We start from the raw sequence: 25,621 nt of genomic DNA on the forward strand, positions 1-25,621 counted from the left end.
AAAAATTCACAACATTGTGAATAATTCACAACATTGCGCAATGTACTGAGAATCTATCATGGACTATTTCTATATCATGCACATGTGATCTTCGCATGAGACATTCATCTAGGATCTCTTCTGCACAACACTTGCCAATATTCAGAAGCAACAATTGCTGAAGACAACACTTTGAGGCTCAGTCAGTGGAAGGGTATGTTGCGGAGGAAGATTGGAATGTGAGATGTTCTATATTCAATTCCATAAAACATGTAATGCAATTTTATCTATGTACAAGGACTGAGAGATACAACATGCTGGTGCAATGTAAGAATTGTGTATGAGTATTGAGAAGGGCAGATGAGCCCAGATGAGATCTGCCCTTGAAGAGTAATCAGAGCCAGATGTGTAGCGAGTGAGTGTTGTGTATTTGAAGGTCAGATGAGCCCAGATGGGATTGCTCTTTACAGAATCATCAGAGCCGTATGTGTAGCCAGTGAGTTTTGTAGATATGAAGCTCAGATGAGCTCAGATGAGATCCCCCCCAATGTATTGGCTTGGAATCAAAGCTCATTATGTTATGTACACGGGTTGAGTCAAGCTGTAGCAGGTATACAGTGTTTGATTACCAAGTTGAGTCATAGTACACATGTACAACCACCTAGAATGGAGTCGTGGTTGAGGGTAAATGCAGCAGATGAATCTGCCTGATGAGTAGCCAGATCAATCTGCTACGGCTTTAGTGACGGTTGTGTAGCCAGATGAATCTTAAGACTTTACAATAGTCGGGTTCAGATTCATACAGATGAATCTGAGACTGAGCCAGATGTGGGCAGATGAGTCAAATTTCGATTTTTGGGCTGCCTAACACCTGCAGAGGCACTTTGGGGATGTGAGATAGGCCCACAAGCTCTAGAGACATTCTAATGCATGTTTATGATGCAAAAAAAGTTGTTTTATTTGATGATTTTACCACTTAGATTTATAAAAACTTGTGGAGTTATTTCAAAAAATTTTCTCAGAGTCATCTGTCACATCTGGGCTCATCTGCGGCCCAATTTTCGGACATTATCCGTTGATACTGCATACATTATCTTCGGCTTACAGCCGAACATTCTGTGCGCCACAGGTGGTTGTTTGAGTGGTCCTGACATATATCATTCTCAAACCATTCCTCCACATCCCCATGCTCAATTGATTCGTCCACAAACCAGGCTTCAATACTGTCAATGTCGGCGTTAAATGAGTCTTTTGATAAGTTTTCTGGACGCAGAAAGCTGCCGAACGACAGCTTTTCACTCGCTGGGGGTTCTAGATCAGGACGGCGTGAAAGTGCATCTGGTTTTGTTGATTGGCGGCCTGGACGGAATCTGATATGAAAATCAAAACACCCGAGCGTCTCAGCCCATCGGGCTTGTCGTCTGGTAAGTTGTTTTGAGGTCATGAACGTTTCTAGATTCTTGTGATCGGTATAGACCGTCACTTCTAGTCGGTTGGGATTTCCTTCTAAGTAATGTCTCCACTCTTTAAAAGAGGCGACCACAGCTAATAACTCCTTGTCAAATATTTCGTAGTTACGCTCGGCCTGCACCAGTGATTGAGACAGGAACGCAACTGGGTGCATCACATCTTTGTCGTTGAGTTGGGAGAGGACAGCACCCAAGGCAAAATCGGAATAATCGCATTCAAGAATAAACGGCTTATACGGATTCGCAATTTTCAATATCGGCGCGGTCGTGAATGATGTTTTGAGGGTGTCGAACGCTTGTTGTTGTGCCTCAGTCCAAACAAAAGGTACGTCGTCTTTCGTCAGATCGTGTAAAGGTCGTGTGATCTTGGAGAACTCGCTAATAAATCGTCGATAAAAATTTGAGAAACCCAGGAATCTTTGAATTTGTGTCACGTTCTTTGGAACTGGCCATTCGCTCACTGCTGATACTTTCAAGGGGTCCATGCGGACTTTATTTTTCGATATAAGTAAGCCCAGATATTTGATTTCCTTTTTTGAAAACTTGCATTTTTCCGGTTTTAACCAAATGTTGTGCGATTGTAGGATTTGGAGTACTTCCTCAACTACCTTTTCATGGTCGACCCCTTTCGGTGTATATATCAGCAGATCATCTAGGTACGCAGCTAAGTCTCTTCCGATCCTTTCACGTAAAATGTCCGATATAAAGAACTGGAAAAAGCCAGGTGCGCCTGTTGGGCCAAACGGCATCACTAAAGGTTCGAATTGTCCTCTTTTACAAATGAAGGCTAATTTCTGTTCATCTCCTTCCTTTACTCGCAGGTTGTTATACCCGTTGCGCAAGTCTAGGCTTGTGTAGTCCTCTGCGTCTCGTAAGTTGTCCACTAGCTCCATTGTAAGGGGTAGGGGATACTTATTCTTCACAGTAAGTGCGTTCAACTTCCGGTAATCGAAGCAGGGACGTAGATTACCGTCCTTCTTCCCTGTGAAGAGGACCGGTGATGCCCAAGGTGAGGTCGTGCGTCTGATTGTTCCTTTGGCGAGGCCTTCATCAATCATTGAGTTCAATGCTGTTTCCTCTGCAGGTGACAGCGGGATGATTTTGCTAGCTTGCGGGGTGGCCCCAGGGATCAGATCAACCCGGAAATCGTATTGGCGGTGCGGAGGTAGGGTCATGGCCTTTGATTTGTGAAACATGTTGATATATCGATGGTACCGTGTCGGGACTAACTCCTCGGCTGACTTAGTAGGTCAATCTTTGGCGTCGTCTGCGGCGAGTTTGGCGGATAAGTTCCATGAGGTGCTTGCGGCGCATAGAGCAGGGGGCGATCTGTCATCACACGGTGAGAGCTTGTCAACTGATTCACGTGCTGGGTCTGGAGTGTTGTTGTACTCACATCGCGGGGGCTTAATCTCACTATTACTGAGAGCCCCCTCGCCACATTTCCTAGTGTTCCCCAATTGGGCCTCAAGGCTTGTCGGGGTGGTTTGCGGAGCAGGCGACACTGACACAGCAGCGGCGATGGTGCGTTCTTGCGTTAACGTTGGGGTCTTTGGATTATCTGTCTCGGTATGTAATTTCTGTAGGAAGGGATCCTGCTTGCTAGTTGTTCCAGAAACTAATGGTGAAAAAAAATTCTTAGACTCACATCGCGGGGGTATAGTGTTAGTCTTGCTAACTACCCCCTCGTCACTGTCCCTAGTGTTCCCCAATTGGGCCTCAAGGCAATCCGGGGATGGTGGCGGGTTGGACGAAGCCGCTTCTAAGGCTGCAATGTTTGGTGAGTTCTTCGGTTCTAATGTGCCGGTCTTCCAGTTGATACGATGCCCATTCTCGCGTAGTCAAGGCATACCGAGAATAGTGTCGTACAAATCTTTGATGGTCGTAACTAAAAATTTGGTCTTGTTCTGGTCGGTGTCGATGAATAGGTCTGTTTCAAGAGCAACAACGCGTGGGGTGCCATCGAAGCCGTACACTTCTCCCACGGTTGGTAGATCTGACACAGGTAAGCCAGCGCGGTCTGCAAATTTCTTGCCGATCACGTTGTGCGTGGAGCCGCAATCAATTAAAGCATGGGCTCGGACGTTATGGGGATTTGGGGATGTGGCGCAGGGAGTCTCAGAAAGGGAAATAGCAGTAAACACACGGGGATCATATTTGTTAATTGCATCTACATGAATTGAGTCTAGTTCCTTTCTTGATTTTTCCTCACTCCGTCCCGGGGGTGGCACATCCGTCACTCCCGAGCTGCGCCATTTTTTGACAAATCTGCTGCTGATGATGATGATCCTGATTGATTTCCTAATCCTACTTGTAATGCAGCTATCTTGGCCTCTAATTCTGTGATCTTTCCTTTACCCCCAAACTTTCCTCTACCGCCTTCTCTACTCTTAGCACCACACCAACGAGCCATATGATCCGGCTTCCCACACTTAAAGCACAGCCGACTGGACATCCTCCTATTATACTCCTCTGACGAAATGTTGAACCTGGCCGACAAAATATCCATGGCATCTGGGTCCGTAGATCGAGTAATGGTAGCTGGATCGACTATCTCTCCCCTCAAATCGTTGTCGATTGCACAAGCTAGTCTGGTGATACTCTCTAAGTCATCGAACTGGTCGCGGATCATTGGAATTCGAACGGCACTCTTCAAGCCTTGACGGTAGTGGCTGATGAGTGTTGGGAGTTCCCATTTGGTGGTAGGTGCCAATTGATTGAAACGGATAGTGTATTCAGCAGCTGATTTAGTTTGTTTTAAGGCTCGAAGGGCTGCTTCTGCGCGTTTTTGACAGTCCGAATCGAAGAACACTGATTCAAAGGCTCGTGTAAACTCAAGGTACGTGACGGGGTTGGTCTTTGTCTCGGCAGGTTCCATGATACGTTGGAGAAATGGCTGAGCCCACTTTATGGCCCCACCAGTCAGATACGAAATCGCAAACATGACCTTGGCCTTGTCGGTGGTGAACAGGGCTTTGTTCATGGCGATATAGATGCCAACCTGACTTGCGTAGGCCTCTGCTAGAGCTCCTCTCGCGCCTTTGTACTTATCAGGAGTTGCGACTTTAATTGCAGGCACCGTAGGACCGGTAGTAGGAGCAGGCGGTGCAGCAGACTGGCCGTGTCAGGGGTTGGAGCTGTCGGTGGTGAGTTTGTTGCGCCGTTGGTTTGTGAAGCTTCTAGCTGCGCCACTCGAGCCTCTGCCTCATTTCGTCGATTTTTTTCTTCAGCGAGTTGGGCTGCTAGTTTGGTACGTTGGGCAGTCTCCTGATTTAGACGGGTGTTGATCTCGGCAAGTTGTTGGGCTAGGCAATTGATGTCGTCGGTAGTGGCCATGGTAAGGGTTTGGTCGTCTGTCTCGACTTCGTGCCAAGAGTTGCTGTCGATCGACTCGATCTCGTCAGTCGGCAATTGAAAGGAAGGCGTGGTGTGTGGGATGGGGTGCGTGATCTCTGAATTTAACTTGAATGCTTCTAACTTTAATAATCTAATAAACTTTCTTCTTTATTAATCTTCTTCTTCTTCTTAAAAAATTTTCACTTCTTTCTTCTATTGTGATTTTTAATTTTAATTTTCTTCTTCTTTTCTTCTTGTTTTTTCTTTTCCTTCAGTCCGTCTCAGATAGATGCTACAATGTGTTATGGCCTGCTTCAGGGGGCCTGAAGTTGGGGACGGAGGGAAGGAGGAGGTGGTGACTATGATGTATGTTTATTGTAGCATGAGGAAAAGCGCAATACAAAGTGAAGCGCTATCTTAGTAAGAGGTTGAGGGTGGTACATGTCACAGATCCGTGAAACCCCTGTGATCCGTGATAGGGTCATAACACATTTTCACTTATCTTTTTTTCTTATGCTATTTACAATTATGTGCGCAATGACTGCGCCACTGCAATGCGACACACTGCGCTAAGTATCATTGCAGGGGATGTTGCCAGGACCCCGGAATGCCCCTATAAAGGGTAGTGAAATAGTAAGTTTCTTTTTGACTTCTGCGGTGTTAAAATTCATGGGATTATAGACAGCTCGCTTTGATTCTGCCGATTTCTGCCTTGTTTTATTGCTGGTTTTTGCCATCAATGCCAGCCTTTGACCACTGCTTGTCTGCGCATACCCTCCTAGATCTATGGGTGAAGCCAGGAATGGACTTAGCGTTTTGGCAGGGGTGGAGATCTGCGGAAGTCAAAAAGGAACTTTTTATTTCACTACCCTTTATAGGGGCATTCCGGGGTCCTATGTCGCCTTGTAACTACACTGCGCTGCTTACACACCGCAGCGTCACGCCTGAGTATAGTTTTGCAGTGCATCACAGTTTTTCACTTAATTGCGGTGCACTGCGGTGACATCAGGGATTGCCTCCATCCTTTGCTGTTTGTGTAGGCAGCAAAAATATGGCACCTTAGAGGCAATGATCAGCTCTTCCCTATGGCTGGTGAATTCTGGGTTAAAGGACATGAGGATTGTGTGGACTAAGATTGTGTAATGTTCATGGTGGGATGGATGGTAGGCTGGTCTTTTCTGCTTCTTGGATCTTCTCAGCATGCACTGGACTTTTGAGGTGAAGACCTAGGTCATTTGAGGTGTGGCACTAGACTGTCTTGACTGTGAGAGCTGACTCAGATGAGTTGGTTCACTTCTTGTTTCTGATTCAAAAAGCACTGTTAAATCTCTGAATGAGTTGGATGACTGATAGTGTATTCACAGCAACACAAGATTTGTCTGTTTGAAAAAATGTGATTGTGTTTGCCACACACTTTTTAGCCTGGGGTCTGGGGTACGTTTTTGTCCCGTCTTAGGCCCAGATGGCGGGGTTTGCAGCTTCTCATTGGCCAATTGTGAAGCAGCTGCTGCATAGGAACCAGAAGCACCTGCATCTGGTTGGCTTTGATTGGTTTCCCTGACTTTGCTGCTAAAATGGCTACCTGCTTGGTGAGCACTTCAAACTTCTTGTTCCCCAAGCTAGCCCGGAAATCAAAGGCTGGGTTAGAGGTCAACATTTGGGGGTTCATCAACAGCACCAACAATCTGGTGAAGCCTGCAATATTGGATGCCCGTCTATGGAAGAGTGTTCTCTTTGTTTAATCAAATTGGTGCTGATCAAAGGTGGGGTTGATCAGGACTAGGATATTGGTGCATGTGTCAATGTCAATATGCACTTGTTTTGCAAGTGAGCCTTTGGCCGGGAGTTGCATCTTTTTGTTTGCAACTGCCACTAGTTTAGCCAGGAAACCAGTGAGGGAACAATCCTCCTCCCTGCCTGGTACTAGTATTGACATCGTCTCGGATCAAGGGGTTCCTGTGATGATTTGGATGTGGTCCTGAGCAACAAGTCCTGGGGTGCTGAAATGTGCCGTCTTCTTCAAAAGCTCGGCTAGACGAGGGATTTTTTTCGCTTTGGGGTCGTGCCCAGCGTTTCGGTAGCGATTTCGACTTGGGTTTAGCTTCGATCCCAGCCTTGGAGGTACGAGGCAATCACGTCACTGGTATGACTAGAAGTGTTCAGATCTTTCCACCTGCTGGCCGAGTTGTGTGGGTGGGTTCATATTCAACCATCTGTCCCGTGTCGAACGCGTCAGGGAGCATCGGACGCGAGATATCGATGGGAAAAGAGGTTGTTGATGAAGAAAACAAGTTATAAGGAGAATGTGATGGATGAGTGAACTTTTGGGTCACGTGACCTCAGGAAAAAGCTGTACATGCATGCGAAGTCAGAATTCCTTCATCTCACATTTCCAAAATGTGCTCCTCGCATTTCAGTCTGTCAGAGCTTCGAGAAGTCTGCGCGACTCAATTGAGTAGGCAATGAAAGTTTCGATCGAAATGAAATGAGGTGGGACATTATCTTACATAGACCACTGCCTCCCTGCGCAGTGGGCCCCAATACTCCTACCCATTTACTTGATTCTCGCCGCCCCTCTCAAAGTCTGTTGGACCAAATCATCATCATCATCAGCTAGCGACTCAGTCTTGGTATTTGAGACAGAGCCACGACCTTAGCATGATTCGCATCCCAGGAATTCTCTCCGTGATTGGTCTCTTGTTTGGAGAAACCCTTACGCAATCCAACAACATCACATCTTACACTCTCAAAGAAGGTCCATTGGACACCGAATGGACCAAGAAAGTCGGCTTGGACCCATGGCCTGAGTACCCACGTCCTCAGCTACAACGAAAGACTTGGCAGAATCTCAACGGATTATGGCAGTTGAAAATTGGGAAAAGCTCGTTGGACTTGGATTCGCCCCCGTTTGGAGGAGCTGGGTTCGATCGAGAGATTCTGGTACCGTTCTGTGTAGAAAGCGCATTGAGTGGAATAATGGAAAGTCACCCTCACGTATGGTATCGAAAGACATTCAAGGTCCCGGCGGATTGGAAGGGAAAGGTCTTGCTGAATTTTGGTGCAGTCGATTATGAAGGTATGTTGAAATCCATCTTCGTCTAAAGTAGGTTGATGTTGACCACGCTTCTGGACCATTTTCACAAGCCACAACCTTTCTCAATGGGCAGAAGATCGATTTTCATCGGGGTGGTTATCTCAAGTTTTCGATCGACTTGAGCAAACATCTTAAGCCTGCTGGGGACGAGAATGAATTATTGGTATTTGTCTATGATCCTACGGACACTGGCGGTGTAAGACCAGGTATGATTTTCGAACCGAAATCTACCATTCCTTTTTGACGCCGACCGTTCTCAATCTTTGTATTGCCAGTGGGCAAACAAGCGGTCACGCCGAGTCACATTTTCTATACTGCAACCACTGGAATTTGGCAGACTGTCTTTTTGGAGCCAGTTCCTGACGTGTATGTGGCCAAGCTTGATGTTAGTGCTGATATGCATGGCCAAGGTCAGTGGGATCGTCCTTCATACTTCATCCTCGGCAACCTAATCATCTAAGATTGACTTTGCAAACCTTAATCAGTGAGCATCACCGCCCGAGCATCCGATCCGCAAGCTAGCGTTCCGGTCAAAGTAACACTATACCCACAGAAGCCTTCTACGAGTGGTCCAACCCCTTCTGCCCTTCTGACGGCCTCCGGCACGTCTAACAAGCCTTGCAATTTTAAATTGGATGCTCCCAAACTGTGGTCACCTGCAGCACCGAATTTGTACTACTTCACTGTTCAACTTGGAGATGACGCGGTGGAGAGTTATCTTGGCTTCAGGACTATTGAGAAGAAAGTCGACCAGAAAGGGGTTGTGAGACCTTTTCTGAATGGACAATTCGTTTTTCAAATCGGCCCGCTAGATCAAGGGTTTTGGCCAGATGGTGTGATACAACTTTATTTCATTCTGACTTCGCTGATCACATCAGATGATGAAACCCTTCATCGGGCTACTATGAGTTCTCTTGTTGATATATAAACCTTTTCATGACGTAGGCATCTACACTGCACCCACGTACGAGGCGATGGACTTTGATCTCAAGATGCTCAAACAATTGGGCTTCAATATGTTACGAAAGCACGTTAAAGTGGAACCTGACTTGTACTATTATGCCTGTGATCGATTGGGTCTACTGGTTTGGCAGGTGCGCTTCGGCTCCTACTATGGCTTCTTCTATTATATAATCTTGTGCGGGGTGAAGCTCATCAAAAAACTATTCCAATCTTGATAGGACATGCCATCGCTCAACCTAAATCCAGGCCCTTCGATCGAGGATAGCGCTGAGTTCGAACGCCAAGTTTACAGAACAGTTGCTGCCTTGAACAGCTTTCCATGTATTGTGACCTGGATACTTTTCAAGTGGGTAATTCAGTTTCCTCTCACTATCGTCATCATTTGTTGAGTTCATTTCCTGTCTACAGTGAAGGCTGGGGCCAGACTTCTGGTCAGACTTCTGGTTCACCTGAAATAGATATCACTGAGAAAGTTAGAACTCAAGACTCTACTCGCTTGATTATGTCAGCTTCGGGTTGGAGAGGTGTGTGCCGAGATTTTTTTTCCAACATGGACCGTCACCAACTGAACATTGCCATTCCTCGGTCATCTTTTACTGACTTCATACAATATCTTCATAGATCATGGGGCAGGAGATTTCTCCGACAACCATCACTACGGTAAATTGGTTCAGCTTATGCCCTCGTCTAGTGTGTCAGGACCATGGAAGCTGATCACATGTTTCTATATATCCGAAAAAAACGCTTCCATACCCCTTCCTAGCTGCACCGCAATGCGGAGCTCCATTTTTCTCATTGGATTCTTCACCATATGATCCAAAACGTATTGGATCACAGGGAGAGTTTGGAGGAATTGGTCACATACCAGAGCTCAAAAACGCTTGGAAAGTTCAACAGGCACTCGATTCACAAAATAGAACATATGAAATTACTAACTCGACCGAAGTATGGAATGAACGTGCTTTGTCTGTGATCGAAGAATTGAAAGAACAATTCGAACTTTATAGTTGTAGCGCTGGAGTTTACACTGTGAGTTTCTGATATTCATGTATTTTGCCTTGATATACCGTGGACTAAAATTTGTCCATAATCGACAGCAAACGAGTGATGTAGAAGGTGAAGTCAACGGACTGGTAACGGTAAGCCTTATTGTTTTCACGCCGCGCTCTTTTGCTTCGTGATTCTCCAGAACACGATATATACTGAACCCACCCCTTTTCTCAGTATGATCGACGTGTTGTGCGAGCAGATGTTAAGAGATGGAACACGCTACTCAGCTCACTTCACAGTAAATCCAATTGAATAGCGGTGTCGTGAGACGATAGGCGATAGCATCTACAATTCAGCTGTAGTCGAACCTATCCTGACAATAGGGGGGAGCCAGCGCGCCATCCTTCAAGAGGTGTATTTCATCGGTCATACTGCCCGGGTTCCCCGAGTGACTTCTTAATGCTTTCGTGCCATGCGGAACATCCCCGTCCCGAGATTCTTACAATAGACTCATCTCTTATTCTCTCTGCTTATGTCGTTATCTCGCTGTCTTTATGGATTGTTTTTTTCTGCCATTACATTTGTCCTCCACTTAATCATCTTGCTCGAATCGAGTCAATTGTATATATAGCTTTATTGTTGAAAATCTCAATATTTCTGTCGTCAAAGGTTTTGTTTGCTTGTGAGACACCTCAATGAGCTCTTGATTCCCTTTCACCAATCTGATTTCCAAGCTAAGATCGGTGAATTGATACTGACTTATACACTTTTACTCAACACTTTTTGAATGGCTTCAAAGTATTTCATCTTTCCTAGACGCTGAAGTTCTAAATCAGCAGGAATTCATGTTACAACAAATTTCATCATGACAAGTTACTGTCAGACTGGTTGGGTTCCCTTCGTCAATGCGGTTTGGGCAACCAGTAGGATATACAAAGGGGCAAAGTATTTCATCTGATAATTCATCGATGAAGCTTGGGTGAATTTCAAGACGAATGGAAGCTTTACCCGAGTAAAACTTTTTTTGCTTCAGCGTGGAGAAACAAGTATACTTCTGCTTGCAAGATGCCAGTTGCGCTTGGGAGCCCAAACAAAGTCATTTTATCCTTCTTGACTATCCCCAAACTCTTGATTCCATCATACCCGTTGCAAACAAGCTTGAAAAAAGGTATGTAAATTCTTGCAAGTTGCACTACACCCCTACCAACATACACAGACATCTGGATCAGCAGGCGCCGCGGTAGTGCATAAATACGTATTGTGCAGAGGCATCTCAAATGCTGATTTTGAAGGTATGGAGTATGCCTATTGCAAAAATGATCACCATGTTGACTCTTTCGTGTTTGCATGTGGGCTGGTGATCTCGACACAGCGTGTCACTGACTGACCGAGCTGTCACATGCTGTGAAAGATTAAACGCAGCTCGCAGTTGATGAACCTTGGTGGTGGTTATTTTGTCGAATTTGACTTTTTTGCCTGACCATCTATGTAGTTTGATTTCAGCACAGTTCTTTCTTTATATCACGATGGCTAGGCTCACATCAACTTCAACAGCGGGAAAGCAGCAGACATTCGCGGACCCTCCAAAAGGCGCTCAAAGACCTCCTAAACGAAAGAGGTCTGCTAAAGATTTTGTAGACACCAGGTTCAAAGTAAGCAAAGTTTCCATATGCTATCTCGCATCTTGAAGGTCATTTCTCCTGATATTGATTCTTACAATCGGTGTACAGTTCAGCTCTGCGGCTTCACGATCGAAGAAGCTCAAAGTCAATCTTAGTCATGTTGTCACTGCTCATCCCAGTCTAGCCCTGGAGCTCGAAGATAAAGACGGTCACGATTGCCACTTTTCTCCGGCTCTTAAGAATGCCACATTGGAAAACCTTTCGATCCCATTCACCAAATTGTATCGAAATATCGAACCTATCACTCGAAGCTTGCCACTCCTATTACACCACAAGGACCAGGTCATCGACGCTTGTTGTGCGGCGTTAACAATCCAATTAGGGGACGAAGACGAAAATGATGATTCTCAACCTTTTCCGAAAACTCCATTTTCAACTCGAGCAAGAAATGACCATGTGCAAGCCGAAAAAGAGCAGAAGCGCAAGTTACTGAAGGCTCGAGAAAGGGTTGATCTTGTAGCTTCAACAGTGCTTGACCTTCTGGTTCCTTTGATCGTGGATTTATCGACTGCCCTACTCGATGCTTCACCGCTTACCAACAACACCTCATCCTTCGAAAAGATTCTTACCACCTTACTCCATCTCATCAATTTACCGAACCCCGACCCACAGACATTGGAAAAATCTACTCAAGTAATCGTCCATCTTTTCAAGACCTTGGCGAAAGATTTGGTTCTGTCCGATGAAGAAGAACAACTCGGCAACGATAGACTTCATAGAATATGGCAGCTAGCTCGGTTTGCCCTGGGTGCACCATCTCCCTCAAATGATATTCAACGAACGGAAGCCAAAACTCATCACCATCAAGAGACCGGAGAAGGAGCTCTCAAATTGCCCGAAGAAGATGAAGATGGTGCTCAAAGTGACACAGATTCCTCACATCAAGTTCTGGCGGCGAACGTAGATGAAGGAATCGATGCAGAGTCTCTACAGGAGGAAGACGAATTACTCCCCACTACTGAAGAGCTGGACGCGCTCCTACCTACACCTTCACAAAAGCCCACCAATAATCATGACAGCAAGCCAGACGCTCTCAAACGTGTATTTTACGCTACCAATTCATCGACCAGGAGACTTTTTGCTACCTCATTGGCTTTTTTGATCCGGAAGAAGAATTGCTCAGCTCAGCTCATTCAACTTATGCTCGATGATTTGATGGCAGTAGAGTCGGAAGAGATCATACGTGAAGGTGAACTCAGAGCTCGAAAGGACAAGCGCGACTTTGATCGTAAAGGTGTAGTCAAACATAACACTCTGGTGGAGGAAAAAGGTGGGGCTCGAGTTTTTGCTGAAGGTATAACTTGGGCTATCACTGAAAGTTGCAAAGTGAGTTTTTTGGGTTAACCAATCGTTACATCCTGGGTGAATTGAGCTGATCTGTTTTCGTACGTTTATGCTTTCGCCAGACTATTGATCATCGTTTACATTCCCGAGCTACTGAGATAATATCTACCTTGCACGCTTGTGTCAAACAACCATCGCGGCCAGCCGACCCACCACTACAGGATGAAACATCCCTTTCTGGCGGAGTAGCACAAGGTGCTTTGATTGCACTCTTACATCATACAAATGCGGAACATTTTGAAAGCGTCTTGGCTGACATCCTGTCCAGGACAAGAGATCATCTCAAATCTTTGGAAACTAATGCCGATACCCCTATCATAAAGAACGGCCACCCGGCGCCTGCGTTGCAAGTTTGTCTACAAAGCTTGTCAGTGATTGCGGGAGTTCGACAAGGATCCAAGATAGCTGGTTAGCTTTTTGAACCAATTCACTTTCTTTCCGACTGGCAAGACACTGATAACTCCATCTTCACAATTTATGTAGAATCCAAAAGGATCGATATGTTCGAAACTTTGGATCATCTGACCAATTTGATGGCAAATATTCAGACTGGGTTTTCTCCTCAACTATATCCTTCGGTCACATCGTATATCATCAATCTACTAACATCTATCAAAAACACTGGCGAATTCCTCGCGAGCCCGAAGATTCGTAAGGTGATTGAAAGAATTCTTCACCCGAACCCAATGATACTACCACTTGACTGTATATACTCGGTCTGCTCAGCGTTGCATCGAGTGCAATGGCCGTTCATGGACGACTTTCTTCTTCCGAACTTATGGCCGCTGCTGATTGCTCGCCTGACTCCGAGCCAAGCCAATGAAAAAGTGGACTCCACCTCGACGGCTAGCTTATTGGGCAACATCGCTGGCATCTTCAAGCACAGTCTACCTCATCCTATGCTTGAATTAGTCGTCCAGAAAGTGTGCTGGGCGATCAAATCTGTCATCGAGCGTTCTCTCCACTTCATCACTTCTACCGATTCGACGACAATGGTCAGCGATCAACTTTCTGATACAACAGTACACGAAGCGTCAGATTGGCTCTTTGTCTTTGCCAACATCGCACCCGACCCTAAATTACGGCAGTATCTGCAGACACGCGCACCACTTCGGGAATGGCTTGGATTATTCGAAGCCTTCATTTCCAAGGCGGGCAGCACCGAGGATGTACAATCGCTCCGTGCTCGATACCTACAAGAGTATTCACACGGAACTCATCTTCATCATACCATCGCGATTTCTCAACTGATCGCTACAATCCGAGCTCTCCTCCGGTTCGAAGGTCTAATGTCCAAGTGCGATGTGTTACTTGCCAACATACCTCGAATGTTAGAACTCTGGGGATGGCACAGAGATGTGCTTCACCAGATATGTGGACTATGTTCTGATATCAAGTCTTCCGATTATCACCAGCTGTTACCATCCTTCGAATCAGTTTATCCCCATCTGCAGCCTGCCCTTATATCGGAGAGCGCAAGCATTCGATCGGAAGCTCTCGAGATCTTGATTCTGCTCAATCGAGATCCTGTTCGGCAAAATATTCTCAATCAATGTACCATAATTGAAAAGACGCCTCTACTAGTAGAGAAGTCTAGGGACCGTCAGATGCACATTAGGAAGCTTGGTATCATGGTCAAATCTGATGCGAGGCTAGAAGAAGATTCCGAATCGGTTGATATCGCTCAAAGATATATCATGTGTCAGTTTTCTTCTCTACCTTGAGTGTGTTGAATGATTGTAACTGACGAAATTTTCATTTCTCCACTAGCCCAATTGAAAGTTCATTTCAAGCCGCTTTGGGAGGAAAGCATTAAATCTCTCACTACACTGAACGAACGTTTTCCCGCTAGCTTTTGGTCGTTGGTATGGAGCCAACTTGAGTTGGTGTTGAATGAATCGCCTGCGATATGTTTGACTCCTTATACGAATTTTGAGGCTCCCCTCGAGGTTCAAGGGCCTGGGGTGATATGCAAATTCTCAAATGAATCGCAGTTTCTGTGTACAAATTTGAATATACTTGAACAGAATCGCATTCAAGATCTTAAAAGCGAACGCATCCAAGCAATGTTAGATGTATGTTGGTTCCTAACACTCTAGTATCTCGTGATCTCCCAATTTCTAATGATCACCCTCTTTGTAGGCCCAGAAATTGGAATCTCGCTTAGATCGACGGAATTATGAGGTCCAGTTACTTGAACTTTTGTGTCACAATCCGGAAATTGCTCAAAAACACAACAAATTGGTCATCGGCGCTTATTTCAAATTTTGTCAGCCTGATGAGGATGATATCGAGCAAGGTCATATGCTTGGAAAGTCTGCCAGGACACGTTTGGTCAATTGGTTACCTCTTATATCCAAATTCAACGCACCAAAGTGCTTGTATCGATCCGATGAGCTTCGAACTTCGCTCTACGACATTTTGGCGGATCCTGATTCTACACTTCGAACTTTGGCATTGGAGTGTATCTTGATTTGGAAAGATGGTGGTATTCTTCGACATCAGGAGCATCTAAAGGATTTGATGGATTCATCCAAGTTTCGGGATACTCTGTTGAAGCTCTCTTTCACTTCGAATGGCGATCAAGTCTCAGATGGCGATCGGGCCGAAGTCATCCCGGTAGCGATCCGGATCTTATATGGATGTATGTTGATGAATGGAGGCCGGGGATCCACTGCCCAAAGTCAAGCTCCTCGAAGAGCAGCAATCCTCTCGACACTCAAGAGTTTCTCAGCCACTGAACTGGACCTTTTGGTCGACTTGATGCTGAATCCACTGAAGTCAAACTCCGACACGAAATCAATGGGTGGACCACTGAGCTCGAAAAAACAACTTGGGTTTCTCACCTTATTGGGTGACGTGATGAAGTCATTGGGGCGAGATCTTTGTTCAAGATGGCCTGAACTTTTGGACACGGTAATCAGACTCATTACCACCGCTCAATCAAAACTGGTGGCTGTCAGTGAACACCGCGTTGAAGCTGAAGGATCGCAAACCGGCCTATGCAAGAAGATACGTTCTCAGGCCATTCATCGCCTCACGAGCTTTTTCAAGCATGCCCCCCTCTCGTTCTCCTTTCAACCATGGATCCAACAAATCTTTGATGTTGTCATAAGTCCTCGACTACCAACCTTTGCCTCTGAATCGGCCCAAGCTCCATCTGCTCTTCTTGGCCTGTTCCATACATGGTCAAGTCATCGGGAGCAGGCTCTCTTGTTGGTGGATCACAATCCGGATGTTTTGAAATCAGTTTACGAGCTTTTAGCAATTCCCAACGTAAAACAAGATGTGATCAATAGAGTATTTGACATTCTCGAGAACCTAATCCGATATGTCAACACAGGACCTGAATACTCTCCGCAGCGTCTCTTGACCTCATACTTTGCTGGTCTTCTCCCAAGTTTGGCTGGCCTTCTGCGTGGGTCATCGACAGGAGTGCCCTCGTACGCGACTAGTACAGGGTCACGGCAAATCAATCTACTCTCAAGCTTGATGCCCTATATCACTGATACTGAACATGCCGAAAGCTTCTGCGAATTGCTTATACCATTACTTGCCAAACGCTCTTATCGGGTCCCAGAGGCCATTCAAACAAATTTATTGGTAATTCTCTCTGAGTTCCTTGGCAAGGCACCCCTGAATGCGACCCTGCCTAGTACTCTCAAGACGCTCTCGACTCTCTTGGAAACTATCACAACTCGTAAAGGAAGATGTGCGCTTGTAAAGGCATTTCAAGCTATTAGCATCCACCGAAGCGATTTGCGAGACAGCGATACGGTCCGGCTGATCGCCGAACTGAACAGTTTTTCGGTCAAACGTTTGGACGAGCCGGACTTTGAGAGGAGATTGAATGCGTTTGCAGAGCTGAACGAGTCAATCTACAAGCGATTTGGCCCGCTGGAATGGGAGATTCTGATTCATCATGCTTTATATCAAATCCGAGATGAGGAAGAACTCAGTTTGAGAAATAGTTCGGCCCTTTTACTCGGAAGGTTTTTTGAAGTCATTGATGGTAGTACCCCAGATTCAATCTTACGACCTGTCTTGACAAAAGTAATGCTCACAGGATTGAAGAAAGCCTTACGTTCGAAAGCAGAAGTTATCAGGCAAGATGTGTTAAATGTACTTTCGACTGCTATCACGAAGAATTTACCTGATGTGACTGAATTGACGGAAATGAAATGTTTGCTTGTGGATGGTGATAAAGAGGCCAATTTCTTTTTAAATGTATATCATATCCAATCTCATCGAAGGACTAGAGCATTGAGAAGATTAGCCGAGGAGGTAGAGAAAGGCCGATTAGGTAGCAAAGTGATATTCGACATCTTTTGTCCATTATTAGTTCACACTTTGGCACCCAAGACTACAACGAGACCAGATCCTGAAGTTGTCAATGAATCGGTCCGAACGCTCGGGACGCTAGTGAAAGCCCTATCCTGGTCGGCTTACAACGCCATCTTACAGTTCTATATGAAATTACTTCATGGAGCTGAAACTGTCAACAAGACGATTGTTCGAGTCGTCGTATCAATCTTGCGAGGTTTTTATTTCAATCTTGCGGTACCTACAACTGAAGATGGTTCCAAACTGACATCAGCTCCTACATATGTGACTGAAATGGTATCGGACCGATTGATACCCAAATTGATTCGTTTCATGGAACAGCAGAAGGAAGGTGGACCCGATGAAAGTTTAAGAATCATGATGTCTGAGGGTGTAGCCATGATAGCTACATTTCTGCCTTCACCCGCAAAGGAACTTGCCATTGCTGGTGTGGTATCTAGTCTTGCTCAGATTCTCAAATCAACTCATCAAGAAACACGTCAATCAGCGCGAACTGCAATGGCAAATATTGCCTTTTTATTACCCAAGGAATCTCTTGTAGTGACGGTCAAAGAGTTAAGATCGGCACTGGTACGTGGACCACAAGTTCATGTTTTGGCACACGTCATTTATGCCATCTTGGCCAAGACCGGCGAATGGGAGGACAGCGATGTTCCAGGAGAGGTGGTCGCACCGATAATGAAGATTTTGGCTGAAGACTTGTTTGGTGACCCAGCAAAAGAGAGGCAATCGAAAGAATTGAAAGCAAAGACTAAGTTTTCTGAGACTCGATCTTCACGTTCATTGGAAAGTCTACAGATGCTTGTCAGTCGATTATCGAGCTCAGAGCAGTTGACTGAAATCTTACGTCCATTTCGGAATATACTCGAGTCGACACGTTCCCCTCGATTGTTGACTCAGTTGGAAGAGTCTTTCAGACGACTTACTGCCGGAGTGGTGGTCAACAGCCGTCGATTTGATGCTCCAACGGTCTTGAAGCTAGTTCACACATTCATCGCACGTAACTCCGACTTACTAAAAAATCGATCCAATCAGAACACTCGGAAAGTCATCAAACCCACAGATTATAAGTTAGTTTTGTCTGGCAAGATAAAATCTAAAGTTGATCATTATGAAGAGAATGCTCATCACTTTGTCAGTTTAGGCTTGGACCTATTTCAAGCACTGTATCGAAAAGGAACCTATAACTTACATGAGCCTTCAAACTTGGAATTGATTGATCCACTGGTGGTCGTTGTTGGGAACACACTTTATTCTCATAATAGTGAAGTATTAGGTCGTGGATTGAGGGTGATGAGTATCTTGATTAAGCTCCCACTCGAGTCGGTTGAAAAGTCGGCAACTATCATCGTTCGACAAATGTTGGCAGTAGTATCTCATATTGGTACATCTGAATCTGAACTTTCACAAGTTGCACTCAAGACACTAGGAACTGTGATTAGAGATTGCAAAGTAGTTGAACTCACTGAGAAGCAACTTACCGCTCTGTTGAACATGATTGCACCTGATCTCGAAGATTCTACTCGTCAATTAACTCTCTTCGCTCTCTTGAGAGGAATCATGTCCAAAAAGTTTCTCGCTCCTGAATTATATGACCTCATGGATCGAATTGTACATGTACTCGTCACCGCACAAGCTGCACAAGTGAGAGAAGTGTGTAGATCAATTTATCTTCAGTTCTTGCTTGACTATCCACAAGGTAAAGGTCGATTATCAAAATCTTTGGAATTCCTCATCAAAAATTTATCTTACGAACACGAGAGTGGAAGAGAATCAGTATTAGATCTTTTGAATGCGATCACAAACAAGATTGGAACCGAGTTGGTAATTAAACACGCGGACATCTTATTCATGGGTCTTGTGATGTCAGTCACAAACGAGAGTTCGACTAAATGCAAGCAGATGTCACTTGAGGTTGTGAAAGTCTTGCTTCGTAGGATGGACCCGAGGAAAGCTACAGAGTTCCTTGAAATGTTGTTCGCCTGGTATCAAGCTAAGAAGAGTCAAGTTGGTCTCAAACGAACGGCTTTACAAATCTTGGCCATTTATGCAGAAGTCAAAGCGGTGGGAGATTCTCAGACAATCCGAAGGATTCATGATTTACTACTCTCTAATGCCAAATTGATTGCTGAAGAACTCCTGATGGTCGAAGAGGACGAAGAGACAGAATCATCATTAGATTGGCAGCTCGCTTATCAAACTCTTCAAGGTCTATCAAAGGTTTATAAAGTAGATTCAGATCAAATCACAGCGGCGCTCGAGGCAGATGGCTGGAGTATGATTCAAAACTTCTTACTTTACCCTCATATGTGGGTACGAAGTTCAGCTGCTAGGCTCTTGGGGATGCTGTTCTCAAATCCAGATGTGTTGAAAGCACGACCATTGAAGACCGAACAACTTGTGAAAGTGGCTAGACAATCAAGTTTACAACTCAGGAGTGATCACTTGGACGAAGCTTTGGCTTTACAAATCGTCAAGAACTTGTTCTTCGTCTTGAAGGCTCTAAGAGAACGAGTGGGCGATGATCAAGATCTGCAGAAAATCGCCGAGATTGACGGTGTTCGTCAGACGGGTGGAGATGCAGAAAACATGAGTGGTTCTGAGGACGAAGAACAACAGCAAACGAAGAAGACAATTTGTCATGGTGTCGAATTAATGAAAATGGTTCGCAAGCTTAGTCTCCAAGCTAACTTGGCACATGCTAAGAGGCCGAGCTTATTTGCAGCCCAGGATGGGGTGAGTATTCCTATTTGATACATGAACTGTAATTTATCCAATACTTCGGCTAATGAGTATTTATTTGTTTTTTCAAAGCGACAATGGTCACTCGAACCAATATCTGTGCTAAGATGCTTTGCTGCACTCATCAATTTTCTTTCTCCGCAAGACCTCGAGGCTATCCTAAATCCTTTAATGATTCCTATCTATCGAATCTTGGAAGATGCCAATATTCAAGATCCTCAGATGGGTAAGCTCTTCTTTTTGAATTGCAATCCATTGCAACATTTTGACTGGACAACTTTTACTATTCTTTTGATATGATGATAGTCGAATTGCAAAACTTGGCTCGAGAAGTACAAGAATTCTTACGTGATAAGGTGGGCACCACGAAGTTCTCATCGGTTTATCAAAGCTTGAGGACAAGAGCGGTAGAGAAGAGACATCAAAGGAAGACAGTAGATGCATTAAAGGTATGTTTTGAATGGTAATATATATAGAAATGAAAAACTGGTACTGATCATATGAATCCTCTTTTTCAGGCTATTAATCATCCAGAGGCATCAGCTAAACGAAAAGCTTCCAGAGGTGATGCTAAAAGTAGGATCAAAAAGAGAAAACAGGAAGTATTTGCACGTAATAAATTGTCATATGGGAAATAAGTTGATTTTGTTTGTGTTTTTGACTGAGGTTTATGAGTTTTGTTGAGTTATCTTGTTTGTATTTCTTTTATTTTTTTGTTTCATAAAATTGTCCGATTCGGATGAATCTTTATAATTCTATTATCTGGGAATTAGTCACTGATCTTAAAACTTTATTGATGGACATATCGTTCGAAAGTATTTACTAGCTGATGTGATCGAGAAGACTTAATTTCCATTGTTTTTCAAAAGTTATATCATTTTCACATGAACAGCAGCACACCTGTCAGAAATGATTCTTATTCTGATATGATTATCAGAATTGCACAAAGACATGAGATTGAGAGAGATCGGATGAATTTTTCACTACAAAACCTCTCAATACAAAGCTGAATCCATCATATCAATTATGATCACACAGCACAAAAAACGCCCTCAAATGCGAGTCAAGAAGTGCCTTCTATATACAATTTGAATTTAAAATGAAAAGTGACTAAAACTCGGATCTTCCCTCAAGCCCATGGTAGATTGGAAGATTTCTACAATTTTAGTTCAATGAGATCCGCCGTTGGATATGATTCCAGCTATTTCTTGAATCTGAGCATAAGTCGATACACAAAGTGACTGTTAAAGAAAGTGTAAACGATCAAATTCACTTTGAAAACATACTTCTGCCAACCCTGAGCATATCTGCTCAACACTTGGTTTTCGGTCCCAATGTGGGAATTGGAATCGAATTGACCATGACGATAAAATATATGTAGTCCAAAACTTGATCGTGAGATCCGATCCAAATGCTACGACCTTATACACGGGCCAGTCAATTAATTATTCCATGGAGTCTTTGTGACAAGCAGACGCAATTTACTCCCATGGCCCATTGAGCTTCAAGTCTAGTTCCTGGTGATCAAACTCGGTTAAATGAAATCATGTAGATTATAAACATTCAATGAATACATACCATTAATTCCTCAGGTTTTGTCGCAGGCAAGACATGGCATTGAATCCCGTGTGAGTCAAGATTTTTGATCAGCTCGGGAGCTACACTGGTCTCAGCGTTGATCCTCTCACTCAAGATAAATATAATATGTCGCAGCTTAGGTGTTGTATGAAATGGATTTTGACCAGTGTTTGAAGTGGTAATTCAGATAATACTGCCCGCCCTCAATGTGCAAAACGAGCGTTCGGATGGTATGAACCATCGGCCAAGTCAGGAAAAGGTTATCTTGATATTTTGAGTCGCAGTACTGAGTGCGGAAAACACGAAGTTTTGGAAACTTTATGTTGATAGCACACTTTGGGATGTCATTCGTAATCATAAATGTAAAAAGTCCTTCAAGTGTGTTCTTGATAGGGCCAAAGATTTGTTCGACTTTCTCAAGATCTGCATCAATACTCGCGCATTCGATAATTTTCAAACTTTCTTTTGCTGTCGTACAGATCTGAGCGATAGTATCGGTAGCATCATCATGGTGCGTGAAGTTGAAGTAGCGTAAGTTTGACAGGGCTGGTGATTTCAATTCAAATGCGTCTAGGTCTATCCATTGAATCGTCAAAGATTCGAGTTTGGGGATAGCAAAGAGAAGATCGGCTAATGAGTTTGAATCGAAAAGCCCCCCTGTCACTTGGAATGGCTTGTTCCCGTCTAAGATGTTCAACTTTTTTAAATGTTTCATTTGCTTTATAGCCTCGAGTAAACTTGCAGAAATACCAAAAGAATCTGTAAACATTAATCTCAACTCGTGTAAGTTTCCACCAATGAGCTTGATCAGATTCGCTACTTCGTCCATAAATATTGGACATCGTTTTTTTAGACCTACAGATCAAATACAGATGAGAAAAGTTCCTAGCCGGTCTATAGTGGATGGACAGAGTATAGAACGCACCTTTTTTCAGAGTCTTTTGCATCGCTAGGTTGCAAGTAAGCCAGACCTTCAATTATAAGACGTTTAACGGGGCATTGAGCACGAGGAGCGTAGATTGAACTTGACCAGTGTTTCAGCATAGATTGCACCGATCTTGATGTAGAAAGCCGAATAGTATGGAAAGCGAATGGAACTGTAGCTTGTGACCATGTTTTGGAAACTAAACGAAGTCTGAGGAGTTCTTTGGTTGATGAATAGAAAAGAGTTCGGTCCGACGCGGTGTCCTGGTCATCATGAGGAAGGCTCCCTAATTGGGAGACATATGTCTCAACAATTCGACATGTAATCTCGAACGGTAGCGAATACTGGGCTGGTGTGGTGAGTGGTCGTTCGGGTGTAGTCATTGTTTTCTGGGGTTATGTAGTGCCGGATGCCATTGCTCAGCACATGGCGGAGTGTGGCATTGGCAACAGTCAAATGTCAATCTAAAGTCGATGTGCGGGCGATTTTCTAAATCGGCAGACCGCGGTAGGGCAGGAGACAAAAAGTGCGCCGCATAAAACAGAGGATTAACTGAACTGTAACACAACAGTCCAGTCCTCCAGTCCTCCAATCGCAATGGAAGACTGAATCCTTGTTCACATAGATCCATATGGAGGCTCAATATGGGTCTATAGTTGTCACGAAGAGAAAAACTCTTGGCAAACACATCCAAGCGTAAATTGAATCCTGGATTTCTTCATGGTAAGAGGCAGGTTCAGGTGTTAGAGGTTACAAGGGTAATGTTTTGGTCTCATGAGATTCTTGGTAAAGGTTTTTCAACATTTTATGAAAGAGTTATGTACAAAAATGGAGAAGAATGAGCCTTTTTGCACATGTTGGCGCGCCTTTCAAGAATCTTTTGAAGGAGCTCAGAGTGAAGCCCTCCTCTCACTTTACACCTTTTTTCTATCAGCAATCCTTGTATAAATGCCTAAAATTAAATTATGCTCTGTCACATCTCAATTTAGGCCAGTCAAAGAAATATGACATGCATCATTGAGGTGTGAGGGGATGGTGCTTTGAAATTGGCTGGCGGAGTAAATATATGGGGTGGAACTTGAAGGAAAGCTTTAAGATGAGCTTCTTAGATGTACATCATCATGGATGTTTGAAAACAGAAGGCTCAAGTATCTACATCTTTATCTATCTACTCTCCAAAAATCATCATGAAGAAATCAAAATATGACAAGACCAAACAATCACCCTCCTTTTCTTTTAAGTTTCTGCTGTGAAAACCTGTCTCATAGCACCCCTTCTTCATGTCTTGATACCACATGTTAAGCATGCATAAGTTTAACCATACTTCAGTGAGAACCTTCAACAAAGCTATGGGTGTCAAATTATTGGACCTCCACAGCTGAATTTAGAAGCAAACTTAGTCTTCCACACACAGGCAGTCCAGGCACCAAATGATGACACCTGAAGCATAAGGCCTCCAAGTATCATGTCAGGTATTTTATTTTCCATAGGTTTCAGATACCTGGAGGAAGTTTTCATCAATTCTTGATCCCATGGTACTAAGAATTTATGGGATATGAGCATACAAGAGAGTTTGATATCTAGTAACAAGTTTTAATCCCAAGCCCATGGTTGATGTTATAATATATCAAAGGATTTCCAGATCAATTTCATGTGAATCTTACTGCGAAGAAAATTGTGATTTTTCCTGTGCTGAATTTTACTCAACCAAGATGGTATGTAGATGTTCTGAGAAAATTAAAGTTTGCCCAGATAAAGATACAACTGTGATATTTCAAACCCCCAATTGTATTTGCAATAAGGAAAATAGGTTTTCAATCTGATATTAAGCTCAATATCAATCAAAAGTCACAAGGAGGGAATATGAGCCTGCTTGAGTGCCTTGTACACAGGCATTCTGGTGCTTGAGGCATCTCCTAATCAGGAAGCACTGGAAGGTGATCCCAAACATTGTATGTAGACATCAAGAAGAGGATATATGAAATACTTTCATGCAATGAGTTGTTTCAGCAAATATATCTATTCCAAAACTCCAAACTTCACTCCTTAGTATTCCTCAAAAGTGCATCATGTGACTCACATCCCCACTGGTCAGATCTAGAAGCCTGATACCAATTCTCATTGTGATTTGATGATCAGGGTTGGGATCAACCATAATATACTTTGGAAGAGATCATCTTGGGAATTTATCAGAGATGAATCCACCAGAGGATAATGACATAACACAAAAAATACTCTCGATTCTGGAGTAAAGAGAGCCTGCCTTCGATATACAGCTGAGCCCAGTGATTCCTAAACTGTAAAGCCCAAGACTTGCGTCAAGCCAAAGAAAGTTAACTTGGAACCATAATTAAACCATTTGATTTTATGATGGGCATAAGACTCCATTGTGAACATTAGCTTTAGAACGTCTCTAAAGACTTGATGTTGAAATTATCCAGGAATGTTCAGATGAACAATTGAAAAGCAACATCATTGAGAAAGTGAATGACTTCTTGGCAATTTCTTATGTGTATAGATGTTTCTTTTGTTCGTAATTCAACCAACAAAACGTAGTCAAGGGGTGATTTTCACAATCTTTTTTATAAGCAACTATGATGTGATGATATACTATACCTGAGTCCTGATATTTATAATCACATCCATTCATGATACTTTGGTTTCTCCTAAATCTGACATTCAGTTCAATGTAACACAAATCTCAGGTAAAGCCTCAAACTGGGTATGAAGACCTACTCACACAAAAACCCCTAGCTCACTATATTCAATCAAGACTTTAATTTTGGTCACAGTTTTAAGATCACCATAAGATATAATACAAAGCTCAAGATTCAATCCAACTGGTCTGGCCTTGTTCAGAGGCCAGTGAATTACTTGATGGGGATGTAGATGTGAAGTATCTTTGGGGTCTTGATGATAAACATGAGAAATTTACTCCCATGGCCCGTTTAGCTTCAAGTCTAATTCCTGGTGATCAAACTTGGTTAAATCAAATCATCTAGATTATGAAGATTCAATGAATACATACCAATAATTCATTAGGTTTTGTTTCGGGCCTGACATGGCAGTGAATCTCGTGAGCGTGCAGAGTTTTAACCAGTTCAGGAGCTACACTCGTCTCGTGCTCCGATTCATCCCTCAAAATAAATATAATATGTTTTAGGTTAGGTGTTGC

The 25,621-nt window shown here is 43.8% G+C and overlaps 3 protein-coding genes across 3 annotated transcripts; 2 read left to right on the forward strand and 1 right to left on the reverse strand.

Annotated features, from left to right (window-relative positions):
• Positions 1 to 7,335: 7,335 nt before the first annotated feature.
• MELLADRAFT_72422 (family 2 glycoside hydrolase) lies at positions 7,336 to 10,496 on the forward strand (the record flags this gene model as incomplete). The annotated part of the gene is made up of 11 exons (XM_007412331.1): positions 7,336 to 7,860; positions 7,929 to 8,084; positions 8,154 to 8,288; positions 8,364 to 8,711; positions 8,824 to 8,972; positions 9,060 to 9,187; positions 9,250 to 9,365; positions 9,463 to 9,501; positions 9,605 to 9,870; positions 9,939 to 9,980; positions 10,066 to 10,496. 11 exons carry the CDS (start codon positions 7,443 to 7,445, stop codon positions 10,141 to 10,143), a joined length of 1,875 nt encoding a protein of 624 aa, XP_007412393.1.
• An 861-nt stretch (positions 10,497 to 11,357) lies between these two features.
• On the forward strand, positions 11,358 to 20,581 carry MELLADRAFT_108574 (uncharacterized protein; the record flags this gene model as incomplete). The annotated part of the gene is made up of 10 exons (XM_007412332.1): positions 11,358 to 11,483; positions 11,562 to 12,839; positions 12,920 to 13,265; positions 13,341 to 13,508; positions 13,584 to 14,558; positions 14,628 to 14,932; positions 15,000 to 19,937; positions 20,016 to 20,169; positions 20,250 to 20,392; positions 20,462 to 20,581. 10 exons carry the CDS (start codon positions 11,358 to 11,360, stop codon positions 20,579 to 20,581), a joined length of 8,553 nt encoding a protein of 2,850 aa, XP_007412394.1.
• Positions 20,582 to 22,081: 1,500 nt separating this feature from the next.
• On the reverse strand, positions 22,082 to 22,829 carry MELLADRAFT_89486 (uncharacterized protein; the record flags this gene model as incomplete). The annotated part of the gene is made up of 2 exons (XM_007412394.1): positions 22,082 to 22,376; positions 22,447 to 22,829. The coding sequence occupies 2 exons, from the start codon at positions 22,827 to 22,829 to the stop codon at positions 22,082 to 22,084; spliced, it is 678 nt and encodes a 225-aa protein (XP_007412456.1).
• Positions 22,830 to 25,621: the final 2,792 nt, after the last annotated feature.

This window comes from Melampsora larici-populina (assembly GCF_000204055.1).
Source record: "Melampsora larici-populina 98AG31 unplaced genomic scaffold MELLAscaffold_30, whole genome shotgun sequence".
Classification (NCBI taxonomy): Eukaryota; Fungi; Basidiomycota; class Pucciniomycetes; order Pucciniales; family Melampsoraceae; genus Melampsora; species Melampsora laricis-populina.